Source organism: Mus musculus, chromosome 4 (genome assembly GCF_000001635.26).
Source record: "Mus musculus strain C57BL/6J chromosome 4, GRCm38.p6 C57BL/6J".
Lineage (NCBI taxonomy): Eukaryota > Metazoa > Chordata > Mammalia > Rodentia > Muridae > Mus > Mus musculus.
The window spans coordinates 84,665,725-84,689,308 of record NC_000070.6 but is presented as its reverse complement, the minus strand read 5'-3'; the positions used below and the strand labels follow the sequence as shown (position 1 = coordinate 84,689,308).

The following is a 23,584-nucleotide window of genomic DNA, read 5'->3' as shown; positions in this document are numbered from 1 at the left end:
ATCATCTATAATTATCAATAACATAGATATTTTTAGAAATTATGAATACTTGGTCTGATTCTTAAAATTGGTGATGGATAGAGTCTCTTTAACTTTGACACGCTGTTCTTTATTTAAATCCACCCTATAAGCTTTGCCTACATATTTTTCAATAGAGTAAATCTGATCATATTGCAGTCTAGCTCAAAAATCTTCCTTATCTCTCCAATTACCACCAAAAATAAATACCACCTTCAAGGCCAGTTGGTGGTGACACCTTTATCACACCAACTGGGAGGCAGAAGCAGGCAGATCTCTGTGCGTTAGAGGCCAGCCTGGTTTACAGAATGAGTTCTAGGACCGGGCTACATAGAGAAGCCTTTGTGTGTGTGTGTGTGTGTGTGTGTGTGTGTGTGTGTGTACACCATCTTCAAAATATCTTCATTATTTTCACTTAAGAAATTAGTAAGAGATATAGTTTTATGATAACCTAGAACACATACATATACATAGAAATCATGTAAGTAAACGCACATTCACCCAGAAACAAATAAGGTTTCTTCCTTTTTACATGTTATTAAATTATCTCTTTTTGTTGTTTGTTTCTGTTTGGGCAATACTGGGACTGGAACCCAGGCCTTGTGTCTGCTTAGGATGTGTATGTGCATGATAAGATACACAATTTCAAAAATAAAACTTCCATATTGTTACTCTACTGCATGTTCAAATCCGGCGGCAGGTTAGGATTTCTCTTGCTGGGATGAAGCACCATGACCAGAGCAAGCTTGGGAAGCAAAGGCTTTGTTTTGCTCACAGTTCGATATAGCAGTGCATCATCAAAAGCTGTGAGGGCAGGAAATCACACAAGGCAGGAAGCTGGAGTCACAGAGGGATGCCGCTTACTGCCTTGCTCCCCACAGCTTGCTCAGTCTACTTTCTTATAGAACCCAGGGCGACCAGCCCAGCAATGACACCACCCACAATGGGCTGAGCCTCCCCCCACGGCCAGGTCTTATGGAGGTATCTTCTTAACTGAGGTTCTCTCCCTCCTGATGACTTTAACTGGTGTCATCGAAATGACATAAAGCCATCCCGTACTATAAGTGTCTCCAAGTCCCACAAACCTTCCTGTAGCACAACCCAAGCCTGTTTGCATTTACAAAACTGAAATTACTTTAAAAAAATTTAAAGGCATCAAAATCTAGATTTCTTCCTTTGAAAATTCTTCTTCCTAAGGTCTGAGGAGGTGCCCAGAAACCTGTGTTTTTATTACTTTTCCAAGCTCATTCTGCAGTGCAGGTTGAGAAATAACTGCTGGTTTTCTGTAACTTTTTGTTCTTCCCCCATCATTTCCTGAACACTTTTTTTTTTTAAATTAGAAAAAAATTACTTTTTCCTCCATCTCGAATCAGCACCTCGCTTACTGGCATCTTCCTGGGTCCCTCTACTTAGTCCCCAAGCAGAAGAATGTCTCATTTCCCTGGATTTACTATCAATCCATGCTTGGGTCTTTTGATGACGTAGCTCTTGTACTGCCTCACATCCTTATACATTGTAAACAACCACAGTATAGCATGACAATTGCCTCCCAGTGGGGACACCAATGGTCCACTTAAAGCCGAGACTTTTGTGTTTGATTTGTTTGAGATAGGGTCTCCCTCTATAGCCCACACTAGTCTTGAATTTGCCACTCTTTCCTCCACCTCCCAGATTTGTAGGCTTACAACTATGCACTACCAGGCCGGCTCTAAAATCAGAATTCATTTAAATGGAACCTTTCACTGTGGGCCTAGGTCAGTTAAGATAAAGTTTAAGTGACAGCAGATTGCTAAATTTTAATGAGACTATGGGCATAAATAAGTGAATGGCAACCTTTCCTGGGTGGATATTTATGCAACCTAGTCTTCGATTAACTTTCTCAATACTCTCAATATGCAGGCATAAGGCATAATGGTCAGATCTAAATGCTAATATCCAAAGTAGTTTAGGGCTTAATTTTTCCTTATCCCATTTTGTTAGGATCCCTTAAGAGTGCCTGGGGTCTGTGGCCAGAGATATCCAGGTCATCATGTCTTTGAGTTTGGAGCAAATCAAATAGGCCACACATTTTGTTCCCAACTTATTTGGCTGTACATGTTCAGAGCACTATTGCAGTATTATGTTTTCCATTTTGCATGGGTATAAATTAAAGCACAGAGAGGATTTGATTAGCTTGGGATCCCAGAGTGACTGGCAATGATGGGAATAAAGCCTGGCTCCCCAGACTCCTGGCCCAGCTCACTGTGTACCAAACCACAGGTATGTTGCTCTTTTGCTGCTAAGGCCACACAGTGTTCCTTGGAAAGGATGCCCATTAGCTTGGGAAGATGAAGGCTCATGGGAGGCTTCAGAGGACCAGAGAGGCAGAATAAAGACCAATGACTTCCTGGAAGGCTGGGTGAACATTCTGAATACAGCTTAGAACACATGTGGCTAGCTAACACTTAGCTGGGTCTGAGGGTATTTATTTTGAATGTCGAGCCACTTCATGTTTATGGAAATAGCGAGTTATTCATGTCCATGTCTTACTCTTAATATGTAATCTTGGGAGAGAGAGAGAGAGAGAGAGAGAGAGAGAGAGAGAGAGAGAGAGAGAGAGAGAGAGACTATTGTAAAAACCACTACAGGTTTTTTAAAGAGACATTGAAAGGTAGTGCTGATCAAACTGGAATTGGAGATTTTCAATGACCAGAAATCTGGCCTCCAGATACAGTTTAGAAGGATGTACCCAAGGGTCCACTGCAACCCTGATCCAATAGAGGTCTCTAGTTGGGGGATCCATACCTAAGTCTTTCTCAGAACACATCTTGTCTTAAACATGTTACTAGATTGGTCCATCCAGAGTTTTGTGACATCAACAGCCCCAAGGCACCAGAGTTCACAGATTCTAGATTCTTTTCATAAAATAAATGGGTGAAATTTATCACCATCTACACGTTTAATTTGCTAACTTCTTCATTGTCTTCTCCACTAAATGGCAAGCTAGGAGAAAGCAGTGCCTTAATCAGGGGCTTATCACTAGCACTTTAGAGCAATGTCTGGAGCCTAGCAAGTAGAAAATGTGCACACAAATGAAGCAACCTTGGTGACATCACTGGGGGAAATCCTCTTCCACATGTGCACTGCACTGCCCCCAAGACATTGCCTAATCCAGAGCTTTGGAATGACTTCAGCAAGTGCATTAGATAATGCCTCAAAAACGTCCATTGGCTTCACAGAACACAGTTCATGCAGGAGTACCGAACTCCGAGTTTGCATAACAAGTGGGGCTGGCGTCCTACTGAACCTTCTTTTTGTACATATGCATTATGTAGGGGAGGGCAGGTGCCCCTGAGCAAGTGATGCCTGCTGCCAGCAGCAGGAGAGCTCTGATGACAAGCAGAGGAAATTACAGTTGTCGGGCCTTGTGGTCACAAGGGCATGTGCTGCATTTGCAAGGTCATCATAGGACAATTCAGGGTGTAGTTTGCACACATTCTGCTGCTGAAAGGGAGATTCTTTTTTCCCACCACATCCGACACATGGTTTGCCAGAGGAAGGGCACGAGATCCGGAGCCCTGATGAGCTAGCTGGCTTGGTGTTTTCAGGCCACATCTCTAGTAAACCAACAACTCCCTTCTGACTCCTGTGAAAGCCAACAGAATTTATTCATTACCAAGTGTGAACAGCCATCACACAAGCCTCCAGATTGCTTTCGCCTGCCTTGCCAAAAAGCACTTTTCAAAATAATAATAATAAAAAAAAAATCTAAAATAAAACTGTCAATGTTTGATAGGAGGGAAACATTTTATCCTCTTTTGTAGATGCAGATAAATGCAAGATTTATTTTGCCTATTATAAATCTAGGAATTAAAAGCAAATAGGATACCATTATATAGGAAACCACACAGTGTACATAATATGTGGAGAGTAGATAAAGAGCCAAGCAACTGCTATGAGCTGGCTGGGGGTATATGCTCATGCCCATTAACTAAGTGATCTGAGCTTCCCCAAAGCCCTTCGTGACATGAGTGAGACCATATGTCTAACTTGTTTGGTTGCCCATGAGTAGACAAAGCAGAAGCTGGCAGCTTGTGACCGATCCTAGTTTATCTGTTTGTGCTCTGTGGCCCTTGAGACATTGCTTAAGTTCTTGGGTCTCTAATGTCTTCATCCAAGTGGAAGTCTAGATTACCTCATAGGGTTGTTAAGAATCTAAAGCGGGGGTGGGGAGTATCATTGGAGCAAAGCATTTTGTAGGTATTTGGTTGACTTTAGCTTGATCCAGTAGCTCGGTCTGAGTTAAGTGCAATCATCCCCAGGACTGTGGTGTAAACCCAGCCCTTAGCCTTGTTGTAGCTGAAGTCCTGGGACATCCTGACCTGATCAGTCTCAAACTTGATTATTGGTTTGTGAAGATGACTTCCTGTGAGGCGTGCTTTCTTTTTCTCCTACAAATGCAAACCCAATCAAAACTCTTGCAGTTTTTAATTTGTTAAAGGTTTTATTTTCATGTCTGTGTCTCTGAGCCTGCATGCACTCGTGAGGGCAGATACACAGGGTCCTGGGAGCTGGAAACTGAATCCTGGGAAGAGCAGCAAGTGGTCTTGTAGCTGGTGCCCTTTCCTGCAGTCTTTTAGACCCATAAATTGAGTCAAGGTCTCACTGAAATGAATAGCAATAATCAGCAAAATAATGAACGAAAGGAAATCACAGTTATATACAGTTATGTACAGCATCTCAGTCATTAGCTAAGACGAAGGCTGAGACCTTGAGAATCTAAGCTACAAGTACATTATCAAAGTAAAGGTTTAAAACTGTACTTGGTAAGTTAGATTCTAATTTAGTCAGAGAGAGGTAACTTGGCCCGAGACAACACAGGAGATTAAAAGCAAATCTTTAGGGACCTCTGTTGGATGCAATTATATTGGAACTTGAAGAAATAGAACTTTAACAGTTGGTTTTTGCTTGAACAGTGTGACTTACCGTGGCTTAAACTGTAAGTTAGTGCATCAGAACTGCAAGCAATTTAAAGTAAAAGAAAAAAAAAAGCTGAAAAAATAAGACTAATCCACATGACCATGTCTAATTAAGAGCCAAAGTTACCATGATCACATGAACTCGTAGAAGACTCTGCAATGAGGGAATGTTAATTTCTGCAGACATATGTTTGCTGTGTAAGATTATTTTATGCCTCAGAACTAACCTTTGCTTTCATGAATCCCTTTTATATTTCCGTGTCTGCTACCCTATGTACAAAGCGTGTGGGGATTGAGAGAATATGCAATTGATGGACTACCTGCTTTAACTGCTTACTATTTCATCATTCACATAAAATGACCAGAAATCTTTAAGTGTGTGGTGATGTGACAAATTATTGACTTAGGGTGCAAGTACTGAAGGGCTCAGGGGACAGAGTGGGGGCATGGGCGGGGGAAGGAAGGCTCAGGAAGGATTGAGAAGCCCTTTCGTGAGACCCCTGAGAGGCAAGCGCATTCACAGGCTGGGATTTGCAAATGATATCTGCCTCAACACAAACAAATGTGATAAAATGTCCTTAAAGGAAACAGTTTGCATTTTAGAACCTTCCATACCCATAAAACAAATACAGCAATGACTAATTCTATATTTGTTATAAAGAGAGCATGTAAAGAAAATTATAAGGAGGTACTTAGTAAATGTTAGCTATAGTTTTAACTGTCAATGTCTCTGTACATCTTTTCTTTTTGAGTTACTTCAACTCACATTTAGAAGAAAGTTTTGGCAAATTAGTACAGACATGAAGCGATAGAAGAAGCCATGAATGGAGGTACAGAGTCAAGAGAAAATGCAGAAGTGATTACATGTTTTCAGGGAGGCCTGTACAACAAGAGTAGTAGATTTGTGCTGGAGTGGGGGTGTGTGGGGGGAGACACTGTAAATAGGATCACTCATTCTTTCAACACAAATTTGGTCAACGACCATCAGAATCAAGCATATAATAAAACTAGAATTCGAGTAGGTGGAAGATCTGTGAAAGGGGTATGATGGGCATAGGGCCAGGAAAGCCGAAAGAGCATCCTCCCAGAGTGAAGTGGGAGCTGTGGGCATGAGGGAGAAACACCATTCAGGGGAATTCTTTAGTAAGAAGAAGGTTCACAGCCGAGCACAAGGTCTATCTCTGTACGAATGGAAGAACAATGGAAATAGAACAAGGGAAATAAAAAAAGACAAATTTGGAAGGATCATTGATGCTTTTCCTGTTAGGATACAATTGAGATAAAGATGAGCTGTTTGTTGAATGCTCGATTAGCAAGATACACTTAGACAACATTAGCTAGACACAGAGTTTGGGGGAAACAGATGGGAATTCATGTTGCGGTAGCAAAGTTCTGCACCAGGAAGACCAAATGAAAAGGAGAAAATTGAGTCTCACCACCAGACTGTTCTCACCTGTGAGGAGAAAGGGGAAGTGAGTGTCAGCTGAGAAAGGGTGTGATGGAGGGGAGGAGGGGGCTAGCAAGCGGGTGGGCAAGAACCAACAAGTGGGGGAGCAACTACATCAGCACCATAGAGAATGGGACTGTGCTAACTGCATTTAACTACAAGGTGATTCGTAGATTGGAAATGCAGCGCAGGGTCATCACACTGTGAGGTCCCAAGTCCCATTGCTGGCACTGACGAACAAGTTACAATGGGACAGTATGAAGTTACTTTAATACGAAAACCACGGATCTAATGTTTTCAAAATCTGGCAGTTATTAATCTCTGGATTTCAAATGAACAATTTAAAGTCTTGAGAATTCTCCCAAATCATAGATTCTATTTTCTGATACTTTAACCTGGTCTTAAAAAACAATGGGTAATTTATAAAATGTTTTTATCTTGGCTTATAGTTCTAAAGGAAGATTAAGACCATTGGACGTATCTAGAGATGGGGTCATTCTGTAAAATAATACAGCGAGTGGAATGCACGTAGGCACATGTGAGAGCGGTGGGTTTAAGAGTGAGGGAAGTCTACTTTCATGGGAACTGCATTAATCCTTTCATGATGGTGGAGCCCCCATGACCCAATTAACTCTTAAAGGTGCCACCACCTCCCAATATGTCTACACGGAGGGATTCAGCCTCGTGTGAGTTTGGGTAGGGACCAATTACAACCACATCATACCACAGGGCTACATGAAAAGTCTCAAAGAGTTTGCTGTAAAAATAAAATAATTACCTGGCATGGTAGCTCATACCTATAATTCTAGCATTAATGAGGTTAACACAAGAGGCTCACCATTTATTAGGGGCCAGCCTGGATTACACGGTGAATTTCAGGCCAGTCTGGACTGTTATCCTCTTAAATGTTAGGACAAACTCTAGAAAGCAAACTTTTAAAATAAACAAACAAACAAACAACTTTATAACACTCTATTCCTGGAAGAGTATTTCTCACAACTATAATGTGTCCTTTACCATAGCCACTTGTGTTCCCTGAATGAAGGAGGCTACTAGATACCCTGTTGTGAAACTCACAGGCTTGGGGAGATAGTCCAGGATGTACAAGTGGTATCTGTGGAACATTGCTGGACAATCATATAAAAGTGACCTGATGGGTTTATACTTCTAGTTTAAACTGTCAACAAATGGAATCTGGTGTGACCTCAACAAATGGAATCTAAAGTTCACTCAAGTTTGGCCCCTGGTGTCTGTATCCCATGGGGTGTTACATCTGGTACATGAATAGGGGCATGTATCAATGGGAAGGCACTGTCAAAGAGATAGACACTTTAACAGACTTCTCGTACAAAGTTTCTAGGCATTCGATCCCTAAGCAGGAATCTAGTATATATACCAGCTAATTGCACAGTTACACTTCGATATGTCAAACAAAAAATTATTTCAATTTAGCTCGTGAAGACCATTTCTCTGACCCTATTGTTCTCCAGGGTTCTGGTACAGGGTCCAGCCTGCTGCACAATTAGAATTCACGTTATTAAAAGAACTTATGTTAACCATAATGCTGAAGAATTTCCCTCATTAACTGTGTCTCTCAGTGTTGCCAGGAGGTGGTAATGGAGAGGATTCTGAACGTACACTGACCAGTGAAAACCCTGGACCTTTCCTCGGTGTACATTTTGTATCTGACAGTGGTGGCAGTGAAGTTATCTGTCTTGATGATACCTATGCCTATGCCAATGCCTACCAAGGGTCTTTTAACTGGGATGGAGGAAGACCCCATCAAAGACCCTGAAACCCCCACCCCAGCCTTCAAGGAGAGACAGGGCTTCTATATCCCTAGGCCCCCTCTGTTTGCAATGGGTCTCTCTTTGTGAATCTTGCTATATTTCCTCACTCCTGATAAGAGTCTTTCTTTCCCAGATAAAAATACCACCAATAACAAAATTTAAAAACCCAAATTCAGAAAATGAAAACTAAATGAATTAAAAGTAATAAAAGTGTTTAAATATTTAATATGCAAGTTATAATTGTTAAAGTGAAGTTTAAATGTAGACTACATTAATTTCCCTGGTACTCTTTACTTTGTTTTTTAATAGAAAATTTTCATTTTCAGTTGGTGTTGGCCACATTGTTAAGAGTGACTCTGAAGGCACCCTCGTGTTGAATGCTATTGCTGCATGTAAATCCATTTTGTTGCTGTTGTTTTTCGAGACAGGGTTTCTCTGTGTAGCTCTGGCTGTCCTGGAACTCACTTTGTAGACCAGGCTGGCCTCGAACTCAGAAATCAGCCTGCCTCTGCCTCCTGAGTGCTGGGATTAAAGGCGTGTGCCTGGTCCGGCAAATCCATCTTTTTTTAATGATGAGGATATTTAGTCTGCCCTGAATTTGGAATTGACATTGAATTGCTTTTTCTAAATTTAAAATTTCCTCAACAACTTTTACTTGCAAAGGACTGTGGCCCCTTGTGAATGCAGTGACGGCCATACAACAAGGTCACAAAGTTACACAAAATCCACATGTTGAAATTGACAATTTAAAGACTTCTTTTTTTTCCCCTAAAACTTGTTATTTCTTTGAATACGATGCATAATCACATATTATGCAAATAACCTATTGATTTGCAAGGATGACTTGTTAGCAGCTGCAGAAGTTGCCAGGGACATGGGCTTATAATTGGTTACAAATACAGGTAAAACTTATCAAACAACTGACATTTCTGCAAATGTCACATTTAACTTTCAAGTCCCTCTGTCTCAGTCCTTCTTGGGGTTTACTCTTTGTCTCTATAGTGACAGTTTTCACAGGGGGAGTATAACACTTTCCACAGCTTACTGATTTCTCAGAATTTAGGGAAAATATCTAAATTTCATGAGAAAGGTAGGAGGGAATTCCTACTCGGCCATTCTAAACACATTATTTTCCCCTGTAGCAGTTGAAAACGTTAAGCAGCAAGAAACAAGAAGGAAATCTTTTTTTTGTTGTTTTTTTTTGTTGTTGTTTTCGAGACAGGGTTTCTCTGTGTAGCCCTGGCTGTCCTGGAACTCACTTTGTAGACCAGGCTGGCCTCCAACTCAGAAATCCACCTGCCTCTGCCTCCCGAGTGCTGGGATTAAAGGCATGCGGCTAGAAGGAAATCTTAGCAATCATGGGTAGTGTGACTTGGAAGTCAGAGGGTTAGGGCTGGGAACGGGTGGAGCTACGCAGTAGAGACATGCTGGCCTGCTGCCTTCATGCTGCCCTGGGGTCAATCCCAGCACTCTAAAGAAAGCTGGCTCAGTGTTCTTCCCTTTCCAAGTTCATCATCCCTGGAACATGGGTGGCTCTTGGTTACAAGGTGCATGTGAGTGTTGAAGGTACCATATTCTCTCACACTAATGTCCAGATCATAGAAATGACCATTTATTTGTTATCTACCACTTGGGGTTTTATTAAGTAAAATGATCCTTACCAAAATAATCCTCACATGAAGTCCTCAGTGGCTCTTCCACATTCTAGATCCAAGTAAGCTGCTCAGCATTCAGGCAGTCGGCAGAGGGAAAGAGCCATTATAACCCGCTTAGGAGGACGGCTTTCATCTGGAGCACTGAGAAGGGACGGGGCAGTGGTGCAGGACAGAGAGTGTCCCACGGTTCAGTTTTATGACCTTGATGGTTTAAGTTCTTCAGTTTTTGGAAGACTGAAAAATGATTTTATTGATATGAACAACAGCTATTAGTATTTATTAAAAATGTAAATGCTGATGTTTTAAATAAGCTATCAATTTGTTTAAAAGGAAAGTAGAGCCATTTGCTGTTATCATTCTCTAGTAGGAAGAATCAATAACCTCTAATAATGATAAGTCTATGTCTTTAAATTAAGGAGCTTGAGATAGATAGACTTTCCCGGATTACCTCAGTAGACCCAAAGTAATCATTAAGGTGGCTACAACCAGCAAGCAGCAAGCAGAGTAAGGAAGATGAGTGTGCTGAGTGGCCTCAGGGGAGGGGGCCCTGAGCCGGGGAGCAGCTTCTCAAAGGTGTAAAGGGAAAGAAAACAGATTCTGGCCCCAGAAAGGAACATATGTAAGTACCTCGATATTTAGATTTAGAAACACTTGTGTTTAATACATCTTCTATCAGGCATCCAGAATTATGATAAATTTGTGGTCTAATTTACTGATTTCTTTTTTTTGTAATTCGTTAGCACAGCAAATGAAACAAACAAATGCACATATTTAAAAGAAAGTCTGCTTATAAATCAGCCCAAAAATGTAGTGACAGGAATGGCCTTGATTTACACTTCCGTGGCACGTGTCCTGTAACAACTGATGGACCAGGAAGCGGGGGAGTCTCCTCTGCACCTCAACCAGCCTGTTGTGATGTGACGCGTCACCCTGCCTATAGAAATGCACAGGGGAGAATAGGAAATGTATACAATTTCATATTACACAAATAAAAAATAGTTTTGTCGCCGGGCATAGTGGCGCACGCCTTTGATCCCAGCACTCGGGAGGCAGAGGCAGGCAGATTTCTGAGTTCAAGGCCAGCCTGGTCTACAAAGTGAGTTCCAGGACAGCCAGGGCTACACAGAGAAACCCTGTCTTAAAATAACAAAAAACAAACAAACAAACAAACAAAAAATAGTTTTGTCCTCATGGCCCTTCTAGGAGGGCCTTGGGGACTGTTGGATGTCCCCAGTACGCACCCAGCGGATACCTGGGTACAATAGTGTCTCCTGTCTCCTTTCAAAGAATGGACTGTTTTGCCGTATTCCTATAGCACTTTGACACAATGGTGATAATGCTTCTGACATTCCTAGACCCATCCTTTGCCCTGACTAAGCTTATTCTTTAGCTGAAAAGTAGTAAGCATATAAGCAAAAACAAAACACAGCTTACACGAAGACAAGCACACAAAAGACAAAAGGAGAGGTAGAACGGATGGGGCAAGGAGGATTTTGCAGAGTAAACGAAGAGCTATCTTCTTTGACTCTTCAGGAGTAAAGTTGGAGATAAGGTGAAAGTGGGAAGAAAGGGACTCTGGACAGGGTAAGAGTTTAAGCAAAGAGAAGAGCCACCAAGGTCTAAGCCTAGAAAGCAGATGAGCAAATTAGAGCCAAAGAGAGTGGAGTCCAACAGAAGATTGAACAGCTGGATGGGGCACTGAGTCAGGTAGCTGCAAAGCATTAGGATATTGCAGGACACAGAGGACCCAAGGCTCTGGCCCTCCTCCTTCCTAATGCTTCAGCCCTCTAACACAGTGCCTGGTGGTGTGGTGACCCCCAACTACAAATTTATTTTTGTTGCTACTTCATACTTGTAATTTTGCTACCATTATGAATTGTAATGTAAATATCTGTGTTTTCTGGTAGTCCATAGGGTTCAAGACCCACAGGTTGAGGACCACTGACCTAAGTAAGATCTTGAGCCAGTTGTCAAAGTCACTGGAGACAAGACTATGGCTTCTGCCAATTCTGCCACCTTCTTAAAGGCTGCTCTTCAGTCCAGCCCAGACTCCATCTTTGTAATGACTGTTTAGAAAGGCAGGGGGACTTCGCTAGATACATCTGACCTCAGGTAGAGTGACTGCATGCTAACATCAAGAACAGTCAGTTCTGGAACCAATCAGAGGAATGTAAATTACAGGTTGCTTGATGTAGAAAAAAAAAGTAGCGTGGCACATGTAGGTGTGCAGCCAGAAACACACTGTGTGGATACAACTGTTTGGCAACTTGCTGGACTGTCACTTAAAAGCAGTTAAGTGTATGAATGGGTTTGTGTGGGTAATGACTCTGAAATTAGCTGCTAGCTTTTCCCAATCTTTTCGTGATGCAGGGAAACACACTGAAACTTGGCTTCTTTCTGGAAGCTGCTTGTGAGGCTCCTAGGACCTCAGAATGAACATTTGGTCACCATTATCTCTCGGGTAATCAGTTGCTACAGAATGACGTCATAGTTCTGCTTAGAGAACAAGAGAATATGCTCCACACCTTAATCAAATCATTTGACGATGAGCCTACTTTGATAACATGCATTTAAACATATTGGATAACGGTTAGATACCTAACCCGTAATTTGTCCCACAGCAACTGTCACTCATTAGAAAATTTAAGAGATAAACATGTGCCTAAAGTCTATAGTGTTTCCTGCATAGAATCGACAGATTCTGAAGTGACTACCAATCTGCTTTGCATGGGCCTAGGAGGAGTCAGGAATTTGAACCCAACTAGTACAAGGAACTGCAGGTGCTGGTGGCCCTAATGTTTAAAAAAAAAAGAAAAAAAAAAAAAGGCTGGATCCACGTGGATAAGCTAACTCACATTCTCAGGCCAGCTGTTGCTACTTGGGATCTAGTCAGCCATGGATCCTGAAAAAAAAATTAAGCTTAACCATTGTGAATATACATTAAACTTATGACGGTGTGTGTATGTGTGTGAGTGTGTCCTAAATTCCAAGTCTACATATTTTCGGAGGAATTTAATTCTGACCTCTGAATGAAATTATGAGGCTTCTCCCTCTGCTTGGGGAAAGAGAGAATGGAAGGAGGGACGAGTTACTCTTTTCAGGAAGAAACAGTAATCAAACCTGTTTTCAGCCAACCAAATCTTCCGCAGGATTCTCTGATTTCTTAGAGCTCAAGAGTGTGCTAGAAACCTGTGCTTTCCTCCCGAGACAGATAAGCAAAAAGTTTGCTCTAGCGATGATAAATCTGCACGAGGCGGAGACGGTTTTGGCACACGGTGTACATTAGAAAGATGAGGATGATTAAGTCTCCCCCCTCCCCCCCGAATCTTGCAGCCCGACTGTGTTTTGCTTCCATTTAAGAAGTGTCCTTCAACCGCTGGCGGCTGCGTGCCGAGCCTGCCGCCGGCAACCCGTGTCTTAAAGCAGGGCAACTCGGGTCGTCTGAGTGTCACCCCACACGTGTGACTGGTGTCCGTCGCGGGCGCCCGCTAGGGTGGCAGTCTCCTTCCTCTCCCCCGCCAGCTGCAGCTCCAGGCCCAGACCTAGAAGGGGAAGGAAGCCCTGGCCGCAAGCCGCCGTCTGGGCCGGCACCAAAGCCGCCGCTCCCAGAAACTTTTCGCCCCTAGCTGTGCGCAACTTTCTGCCCCGGGTCCCCGGGCGCGTCACGGTCCCCGGGCTTCCCCTGCCTTCACTCCGGCGCCGCCCAAGGCAGACCAGAGCCGGGCCGAGCAGACCGAGAGTGGGAGAAGCCCGGAGCGGAGGCGCTGCGCCGCAGTCGGAATAAAGTTCGCGCCCGGTGCTCGGCGGCGGCTCGCAGCCTTCCCTCTCCCCTCCCGGCTCCTCGCATTTTTCCCCCTTGTTGACAGCTGGGCGCTGGCCGCCACCTCCACTTCCACGCCCGCACCCCCCGGGGGGCGCCAAAGTTGTTTTTCCATCCACGGAAGAGGGGGTGTGTGTCTAGCGAGGTGGGGGTGGGGGAGGGCTAGACATCCTCCCCGAAGCCCCTAGAAAAGCTTGAGGACAACAACAAAACAGGCGGCGAACACCCTAGTCCGGACAGTTGCGCCGGGAGCAGAAACTTGTGCCGGCGCGGCCACCGGTCCCCCCCGCGCCGCCGCGCGCACCCCGCCTCGCCAGCAGCCCCCCTCCCGGACAGTCCGTTCCCTTTTTTTCTTTTCTCCCTCTGCCCGGGGAGGAGCGGGACAACTCGGAGCGCCGGCTCGAGGGAGCGAGCGCGACCCTGGGCGCGGGTGTAAATCAGTCACCTGAGCGCCGAGGGGCCGCGGCGAGGGCGCGCGCGGGCGGGTGGGGAGTGGCGCGGGCGGCGAGCGCGGCCCGGAGCGGCCGGGCGGGGGAGGGAGCAGGCCGAGCGGCGAGCTGAGGCGGCCGAGGGGCTGGTCCAGGCGCGGCCGCTAAGAGGAGACCAAGAGGCGGGGGCTGCACTTGACAACCAGCATGCCGAGATGGTAAGAAGTTTCCACCTCCTCTCCGCTTGCGTCTGCACTTGGTAGGGACAGACCCGGGCGGGACGCCCCGGGGCCGCGGCGGGCCGCGTTCTCCTCTAGCGCCGCGGCGTGAGGAGGCGGGCAGCCGGCGGCGCTCCCGAAATCCACCCCCCACTCCCCCAACTTGGCCCCAAGTTCTCGAGGCGGCTGCGGGAGGGCGAGCGGGCGGGCAGGCGGACGGGAGCGAGGGCTCCCCGCGCCTTAGGTGAGCGGCGGCCAGTCGGGGACTCTGGGGACCGGGGAGCCCTCGGGGAGGGCGCGGGACACGGGGACCCGGGATGCACGGGGCTGCCGGGACCCGCGGCAACTTTCCCAACTTGCCGGCCTGTTGAGAGCCCTGAGCGGCGGCTGGGCATGGGTGCCGGGGCGCGGCCCGCGGCCCGCGTGGGGACCGCAGCGATGCCCGCGCGGCTGCGGAGGACGCGGACGCGGCCAGTCAAATCCCGCTAGACAGACACGTGTGTGCTTTCCCGAAGTGCGGTTCTGAAGCAGCCGGCCCACTGCGCTTACACGCCGACTGGACGGTGGGATTTGAGACCTGAAAGGGGGGCAGAATTTAAAAACATATATATATATATACAGTAGTGGTGGAGCTCAGGACAAAACTAGACGGAATCTCCCGTGGGATGAGGCGAAGATTAAAACAAAACAAAACTTGTAAGTGCCAAGTGGTGGTGGAAAAGGGATGGCACAGCGCAGGGGGACTCCAGCCCAGTCCCTGGAAGGGACGGCTTCTCTGCAGCGAGGAAGCAGGCAATTAGTTCACCCAGTGATGAGCCTCACTGTCTGCTTTCGGGAAGTCATTTGTTAGAAATGGGGCTTGACCACTCTTTTTTTCTTGGAGTTCCCTACCACCCAGTGTCGCTGTTGTTAGCCCCACTTGGGGGCTCTGATACAAAGTGGGCCCTATGTACATGGGATGTATAAGAAACGGGGTGATAGCAGGTTGACATTTTTTTTTCCTCTTCCCTTCCCCCTGATGTGACATCTCTTGTTTCAGAGATCAAAGTCACAACTGGAATGTAGGAGATGGTACTGTCAAATGCAGACATACACACATACAAAATGCACCCAGGACTGCGGTTACAGTAATGCTGACAGAAATTAAAGAGGTTTTGAAAGCAGCGTGCGATTTATGATGCTTCCCATTTACCCTAGAGTCAAGCTGTTGTAAAACTGATGTACAAAAGACATCATAAAATAATCCTGTGTATCCAGGATTAAAGTGGCAGAAAGTGGCCTGTTTTATTAATTTTTATGTACTTCGTGAACATTTGTAGTTGTTGGATCCTGTGTTAATGGAGGGATCAAAACAAAGTATGAAATATATCTCCTTAGAGCTGGAGAGTTTCTTGTAACGGCATTTTACAGAACATTATTAAAGCCAGTTGCACGCCTTTTCTTCCCCTGGCTAGTATTACTATTTGTCTACAGATCTATTCCCATATACTAATCACTGAGCGGTGGCTGAGTCCATTTGTCTCCCGCTGTTTTGTATTCTGCCTGTTTAGGTGGTTTCATGCCCAGACACACATGCTTTAGGTGGACTTTATTTCTGACACTAAGTATTTCTGCTCGGAAGTTTTCCTCTAGTACCAATCCTTGTCTAAGTTTGAGAGAACTTCCTTTTACTCTTTGGAATCATGCACACGAGAATCCTTTGTGAGCCCTTAAAGGCTCTGTACTTTATATGATATTTGTAGCCGTTTCCTTTAAACTTGTTCAGTTTTAATGAAGTTCTGAGTTGTAGGTACTCTTTCTGTTCCCAGAGAGCAGTGGATTTAAAATCCAGATTGCTAATTACTTTACCAAAGCATAGGAATATCTTCACCTGAGGGAAGGACTAGCAAACCTGAATCTGAACTTTGTATAGAAGATCTTTCTGGAGGCATGTCTGAAATGCCCTGACACCCCCCCCCCCATCCACTGAGAATATTCAGTTGGGTTTGCATGTAAAAACTTTGGGTAAAAACTAACCTCATGTGATTTTTGAAAATATTGAGGAAATATTAATAGCAATAGTGCATTGCTAATACCTGATTCTTCCTTTTCTGCCTGAGACGTAAGTTATCTGTCAGGCAGGAATATGTGATTACAGAAAGGAGCAGACAAAAGCAGGGCTGACTGTTGCTATATTAAAATGTAAGTGTTACAGTTTGAATTTTCAAGTGAGAGTTTCTGAGTTCAGTGCTTTACATAACATTTTGTCCTAATCTTGCTTGCTGTCAGGGATGTTTCATGGTTGTGCAATTGCTGCAGTCAAGAATGCCAATTTGCATTCCACGACTGTCGTTTGATTACTTTTATCTGCGAAGCTCCAAGACCGGCCCAGACCTCTCGTTTCATCTTGCCATGTCACGAGTCAATGCTGTGTCGTCTTTTCAAAAATCTGCCTGATTTAGACAAGAAAGAAAAGTACTTTCATGTTGCAGCCGCAGTCCCCTGCTAACTTGTCAGCAGCAGGATATGATTCACTTGGGCCCAGAAGAATGGAACAGAGAGGCGGGTTAGACGGTTCAATAAAGCCCACGGACAGGTAGTGTGTGACGTCCCCAGAGAGCTGCAGTTAATGAAGAACAGGTCTGCTTAGTTCTCCACGCGCTGACCTGGTGCTGTCCCCACAGTTTTCTCATTTGATCTTTCCCAGCAAATTGATCTTTTCTTGTATTTTTTTGCCTTCCAAGTTAGTCCTTGAGGGACTGAAATTAGCAGAGCAACTTAAGTTGGATAATACAGCTGTTCAGAAAAGAAGAAATTGGACACTGGCAAAAAAAAAAAAAAAAAAAAAAGAGGGGGGGGGGTTGGGGGTGGGAGAGGAGAGAGAGCTAGTCTTTTTGTTGTTCCTGGGAATATTTCCTAGATTAAGGGAGTCCAAAGTAGGTGATGACTCGAAGCTAACGGTTTCCCTTACTTTAAATTTAGAGTTAAGCCTCAGGGCTATTTTAAATATTCTGTAAATGTTTGAAAGATGGCTTTAGCAAGGATGAAGAGTTTGATTTAGCAATGCTCATATTCACTTGTTTGGCGTGATCTGCCAGTGTAATAGTGGCTTTTATGGCTGTTGTAAGATGAACAAAACATCAATGGCACACTTCAACTATGTTATTTATAGTCATCTAAATAAGTACAATTCCCAAATATTCAATACTGAATTGCTGAAAAGATTAAACAATAAAAAAGTCATTAACAGCATTGTGTATAAATATTATGGTGCATGAAGATTTTTTTTTATGAATCAGTATCTTTGTTTTACATAAATTCCACAGATGCACTGTTCATAGGGTGGGCTAGTCTCTCCTCTGAGGTTTTTCTTTTTAAATTTAAAGGTACACTTTTAAAATTGAGACCAGGTTACACGTTGGATTTCTTTGAAGGGTTCACATGTTGGTTTTTGAGATTAAAATTCATTTTGTACAAGGTGAGTAAATCTCAGTTGAGAAAGCATGCACAGTTGATACTGGCTACAGTTTCACTATAGAGGTCTTGTACAGAAAGCTTAGGTTGGGAGCGATTAATAGTCTTAACTTGATGAATGTATAAAGGAGTGGTGTTTTCTGAATTCCTCTGCAGATGGTCTCATTTAACATCTGCATCCTGACAAGAAACAGAGTTTAAAACGGCAGTTCTCCTGCAACATCTCTTCTTGGTCAGGAGTTACATAGTATAGCTGGTTAGTAAGCTCTCTAAAGAGCTAGAGGGAGCCTCATGATTTTATTAGATATACTTAAGGTTTAAAAAAAAAAGAACTCTGGCAGTCAGAATGTTGCACAATAACTGGCTTAGAGTTTAGGCTTGGAGGTGACACCACACCACACACCACACACACACACACACACCAGTGGTGATAGCAACAGAATTTCTTTTGAGAAAGTTAAGGAGTCAGCTAAGCTTTCTAGGACTCTACCTTGTAGGTGATTTGAATGAGGTAAAGTGCAACCAAATATTCTAAGTGTTTGAATATGTGTAACCACTGGGTCACTTTGTCAACAGAAGGAGTTGTTCTCATGTTGGCAGGCCCACCTTCAAACACCATCAAGAGCACCTTCCTAGGCAGCCACAGAGGAGAAGGCTACCCTCCTTAGGTCACTAAGACAGCTACTTGTCTCCAGAGATGATGATGTGAAGTAGTTCTGCCTACAACTCCAGGTTCTGGAGAAAACATCCCTGCAAAAGAAGGGGGCTTTGTGTTGTCACCATAAACAGCAGATCATTTTAAAACTTGGCATATTATTAATCAGTAAATAAGCTACATTTAAACGGCAGAGTTGAATGTTTTCCTATTTACTCTTTGGCATTTGTTAATCAGTCCAACCAGTACCATTTGTGATATGTTTATATTAAATAACCAGCGATAGTGATTGATTTTCATTATTCATATGCTACTTTTTAGGGGCATTATTTTGACATTTATTTACCGTTTAAGTAAATCTTATATCCAGGGAGATAAACTGCTCAGATTTGTCTTCTTGCACAGTAGCTCTCATTATGTTGCTAGCCAATAAAAGTCTTTATTTGCTGCTTATTAGAGCCCTCAGTACACTCAAAAGTTCAGCTATAATTTAATTTGGGTGTTCAAAGAGCCTCCCTTGTTTTAAAACACGTTCTCAGTATGTATTCCTTTATCATTTGTTGTGAGCCTATATTCTAACTCATGAATATGCATAAGAGCAGTAGTACAGACATGCCATTTTAAAAGTTTTTGCCATAACAGAAGTGTACCATTTTAAAAAAAAAATTATGTATATAACAATGTAAATTCTGTCCTTTCTACTGCAATTTCCTAGGCATTCTGGAGCATTTTCACTTTTCCCGTAGTCATTTAAATTGTTTAGGATTTGTTCCCCAAGGCATACAACCTTGAAGGTGTGGTGAGACAGGGGAAAGCTAAGTTTTGCAGTCAAGAGTTCTGGTTAAAGTGCTTTCACTGTCATAGCCCCTTGAAATTATGATGGGTTTGTTTTGTAATTTACAAATTGCCAGAATGGTAAGTTCTTCATAGCAACTGCTGGGCAGTTTTACAGAGTCCAAGATACTGGCGGGTTTCAGTTGAAGTGTAACTGATTACACAAGCTGAGGACCAGAGCTCCAGTATCCGGGATCCTTCCACGGGGAAGGCAGGCTGTGGAACTGCTAAGTGAGTCACTGCATGTGTGTCTCACCAGTGGGAATCACATCCAGCCTTGTCTTCTACAGACAGGATTTAAGACTTATCAAAATGTACAGTATTGTCTTCGAGCTGGGGGTTCATGAGTTCGCTGTCCCAGCTCTTTTGTGTGTTTAGAACAAAGATGTAACAGCCCACACAAAAACATTTTTTCTCTTATTATGACCTTAAACATTTGCCAAAAGTGCCCCATACTGAAATTCCTTTTTAGTATCTTTTTCCCCCCTTAGTCCAAAGCCAGACGTGTACCCAGACACAAAGCCTCTGTGTACAGCAAGCTGTTTTAAATATTGTGACTCGGCACTGTGCTGTCCTTTCTCTGCTTGAGCCAAGGATCTCTGCTCAGTGTCTGTGGATTACCAAGCTCCTTCTTTATTGTATGTCTTGTCAGCTATTCCTATTCATTTAACCTTTCATTAGTGTCTGTGCAGCTTCACTGTCTGCAAAGGCAAGGAGAACCCGAAAGGCCCCACTGTCACAGTTATTAGATTTCTTCGTTACATCCCAGCAACCACAAAGAAGTAAGAGTGGAGACTATTGTCGTGCGTGCTGCTGTCCTGGGGTGCAGCTCTTCTGTGCATGTCAAGGACATGTGCCACATGTTGATATGCGTCCCAGGAATAAATGCGCAACATGGGGGATAGGCTGACAGAGGCAGTAATGAGCTTTGTAGGAGTTATTTCGAAGACTAACAGTTAGTGAAGGAATTTTGCTTAACCGGCCAAGGAGATAGACGGAGTTGAGAGTTGCCAAGATCTGCCTGTGCGGAGCTTGTCAGTCACATTGTTTTCATCTAAACCTCATTTGAGGGGAAAATTGAATACCTTTGACAGGAATGAAAGTCGTCTTTACTCCTTTAATCTTGGAGGGAGGGGGAAAATGTTATTTCTGATGACTATTATGGTGCATTATAACTAATTTTGTATCAACTATGATATGTGAATGATTATGTTACTGTGTCTCTTAATTTTTACACACTGCAAAATCATGAAACAATATTTTAATAGGCATGTGTATGTTTTATAAATCTATTTTTAAAAATGGAGCACATGAATCTCCTTGTACTCCTGCTTTGCTGTGGCTCTTCATGTCACAGTGTGGCTATCACCTGGTTTTTATACATGTGTTTTCATGGTTGCTGAAATGTGGAGAAGAGGAATGGTTACGGGTCATTTTCACATAATAATAAAGACAAATAGTTGGAGATTTAGAATGGAAAGGGTTTCATTTTTAAGCATCATAATGAACTCTCAGAGCTGGGAAGGGAGCTTAGTTGGTAGAGCGCCTCCCATGGTAGCATGAAGACTTGACCTGACTCCACAGCATGTACAAAGGGCCCAACATGGTGCCCTGCACTGCTGCTCTCCGTGCTGGGAAGGCAGTGACAGGCAGGTCCCTGAGGTTCACTGGTCACCCAGCATAGCCTCATTGGTGAGTTCCAGGCCAGTGAGAAGAAAGCAGGGAACAACAATGAATGTCATTGGTTCTGGTGTCGAATCTTTACCCGCTCAGTGTTTGGAGATGTCTATCTTGGAAAGCAGTTGTTAAAGGGAGCATACAATGTAACAGATTCCATAAAGGCTTTTCAGTGTATACAGTTCTTTCTACAGGCAGTTATGGCACTGCCTGTTCACCCCTATTAGCCAAACAACCAGTTTGGTAATCTCTAAGGCTGTCTCCCCGCAAGTGCTTGATGATAGAAATGATAGTGGTTTACTTGTAGTTTTAACTACTTTATTGTGAGATGCCTCACATACCATGTAATCATCATTTAAATTGTACATTAATAATTATAGGATACACAGTTTCTTTTACCTTCATCAATTTATGGATTTTTAAAAAATTATTATGGGTAATGCTGCTGAGAACTTTCCTTGGGAGAAGGTCAGATGTTTTATAACCCTTGGGTGCACACCAATAAGAAGAATTGTTGGATCATGTGGCCTTCTTTGTTTTCCATTTCAGTTGTCTTCAAACAAACAAACCAAAACCAAAAACCAAAAACCAAAAAAAAAAAAAAAAAAAAAAAACCTCTTGTGGTCTTAAAAAATACCACGTGTGGTAAAAGTTAGGTCTATATGTCCCGTGGTACCTGTTGCTTCTCTCTTTTACCAAGTAGGTTTCAGGGGTTGAAGTCAGGTTTTCAAGCTTGGCGGCAAACACCTTTACCTGCTGAGGCATTCGTTTGCCCTAGGTTGCCGTTTTATAGTTGAGGTCTAAAAGCTGTTGATACAGTCTGGTTACAGTCCTCAATCTGATTCAAGGTTTGCAAACGCTTGCCCCCATTCAATGAGCTGTCTTTTTACTTTTTTGATGTCCTTTGAAACAATTAAAAAAGGTTTTTTTTTTTGAAAGGAGTTTAAGAATATTTTTTTTTCCAACCAAGATTTTATTGCATGTTAAATGGTAACAACTCAATTCAAGAGCAACAGTGACCCTCAGAAAAGTTCCTCGCACTGTCATCTATCAGGGTAGGATGAGACCTTTTAAATTTTGATGAAGTCCAATGTACATAATATTTTCCTTGTTCTCACTTTTGGTATGTTGTCAAAAATAAAACTAACCGACCAGACAAGCAAACACCAAACCCCAGACCATGGCCTCACTCAATGTCATGAAGATTTATTCCTGGATTTCTTTCCCTGCTTCTTTCTGTCCTTCTGGATAATGCTATGATGTAGGGTTGCTAGATCATAATGTGGTAGTCTGCCTTTTGTAGTTTGAGAAATTGCCTTGGGGGGGGGCATGGGTAACATCTGTACCATTTTATGCTCATGCCAAGAGTGTCTGAGTGTTGCACTCCACGTTATCACCAATACCTACTGTTATTTTATGATAGTTACAGGAATATGACAATAACAACTGCTAGGTGGCATATCTCTGTGTGGTTTTGTTGTCTCTGCTGGCCTTGAACCCTAGGGATGGTGATGCTCCTCTTTAGCCTCCAGCCTCCAGTACTGATATTTTATCAAGAGCCTCACAAGGGTGTGGCACTCACTCTGCACTGAGCTGGAGTGTGCGTCCAGCTCCTTTTGTATTTTATTTCCAGACCAAGTCTTACTAAGTTGCCCAGGCTGGCCTTAGACTCATGGATTTCCCATCCTTCTGCCTCACTCTCTAGTAGCTGTTAAGGGCCTGAGCTAGCCCTAGCTTCTGTTTATCCTCTAACCTCAGCTCTCTTGTGGTGTGTGTGATAGGTAGACTCACACCTCTTTTTGGCGTTTTGTCCATTTTAAGATTGGGTTACATAGGTTTTTCTAATTTTTGAGTTTTAGGAGTTCTCTATACATTCTGGATATTACTTTCATATCAGAAATTTACTTTACAAATATTTCCCTCTCATTCCTTGGGTTATCTCTCATTCTACTTGCTTCTTTTGCCTTGTCTGTATAGGAGCTTTTAAGTTTTCTGTAGCTCCATGTGTCTGGTCTTGCTTTCTTTGCCTTCAGTAGTTTACATTTAAAACTTAGATTTATCTGATCCTTAAAAGAGTAAAGGCTACATCAAGAAAGAACATTCTATTGTTTAGGGGTGGGGGGAAAAAACCACTAACAACTCTTGGTGGTACTCCAGGGGACAAGAAATATGTCATTCAGTAGCCAGAAGATGATAGGTGCTGGTTCCCTGTGAAGCAGCTTGGTTTACTTTGATGTTGCTTAATTCTCCTTGAGTTTAAAGCAATCTAGGTGTTCTGTATGATAACAGACACACTTCATGCCCTGGAGGGTGGAATTAAGTACCTAGAAATAATTGTTTTTGGTTTCATAAATACCTCAAAAGGAAAGGAGGAAAAAACATTATTGAGAAAATTTGTCTTCTAGACATTCCATCATGAACAAAACATCACCAACAGAGATAAAACTGAAAATTGTTTTATGATACCCAAACCTAAAATAACCGGCTCAGTTAAGTTTTAAGTAAATACTGTGTTCAAATCTGCCGTGATGTGTTTGCAAACAGCTTGCTCTCCAGTCTACCAGGTGTACTTTTCAAAGCCTCCCGCCACTGAGTCAGCGGAGCCTGTGAGCAGGGGAAAGGGAACTTAAT

The 23,584-nt window shown here is 43.3% G+C and overlaps 1 protein-coding gene across 14 annotated transcripts in view; it reads left to right on the top strand.

Moving 5' to 3' along the window:
- The first annotated feature begins 13,279 nt into the window (after positions 1-13,279).
- The window catches only part of Bnc2 (basonuclin 2), a 409,226-nt gene continuing 398,921 nt past the window's right edge, over positions 13,280-23,584 (top strand). For 2 of the 14 annotated variants that reach the window (NM_172870.5, NM_001369083.1), the window contains exon 1: positions 13,906-14,334. In NM_172870.5, coding sequence (NP_766458.3) covers positions 14,332-14,334 — 3 coding nt within the window. In that variant the 5' untranslated portion in view covers positions 13,906-14,331. Of the gene's footprint in view, positions 14,376-23,584 lie in introns of all 14 variants that reach the window. The other 12 variants (XM_017320205.2, XM_017320209.2, XM_017320204.2 and 9 more) reach the window with 12 other exon arrangements.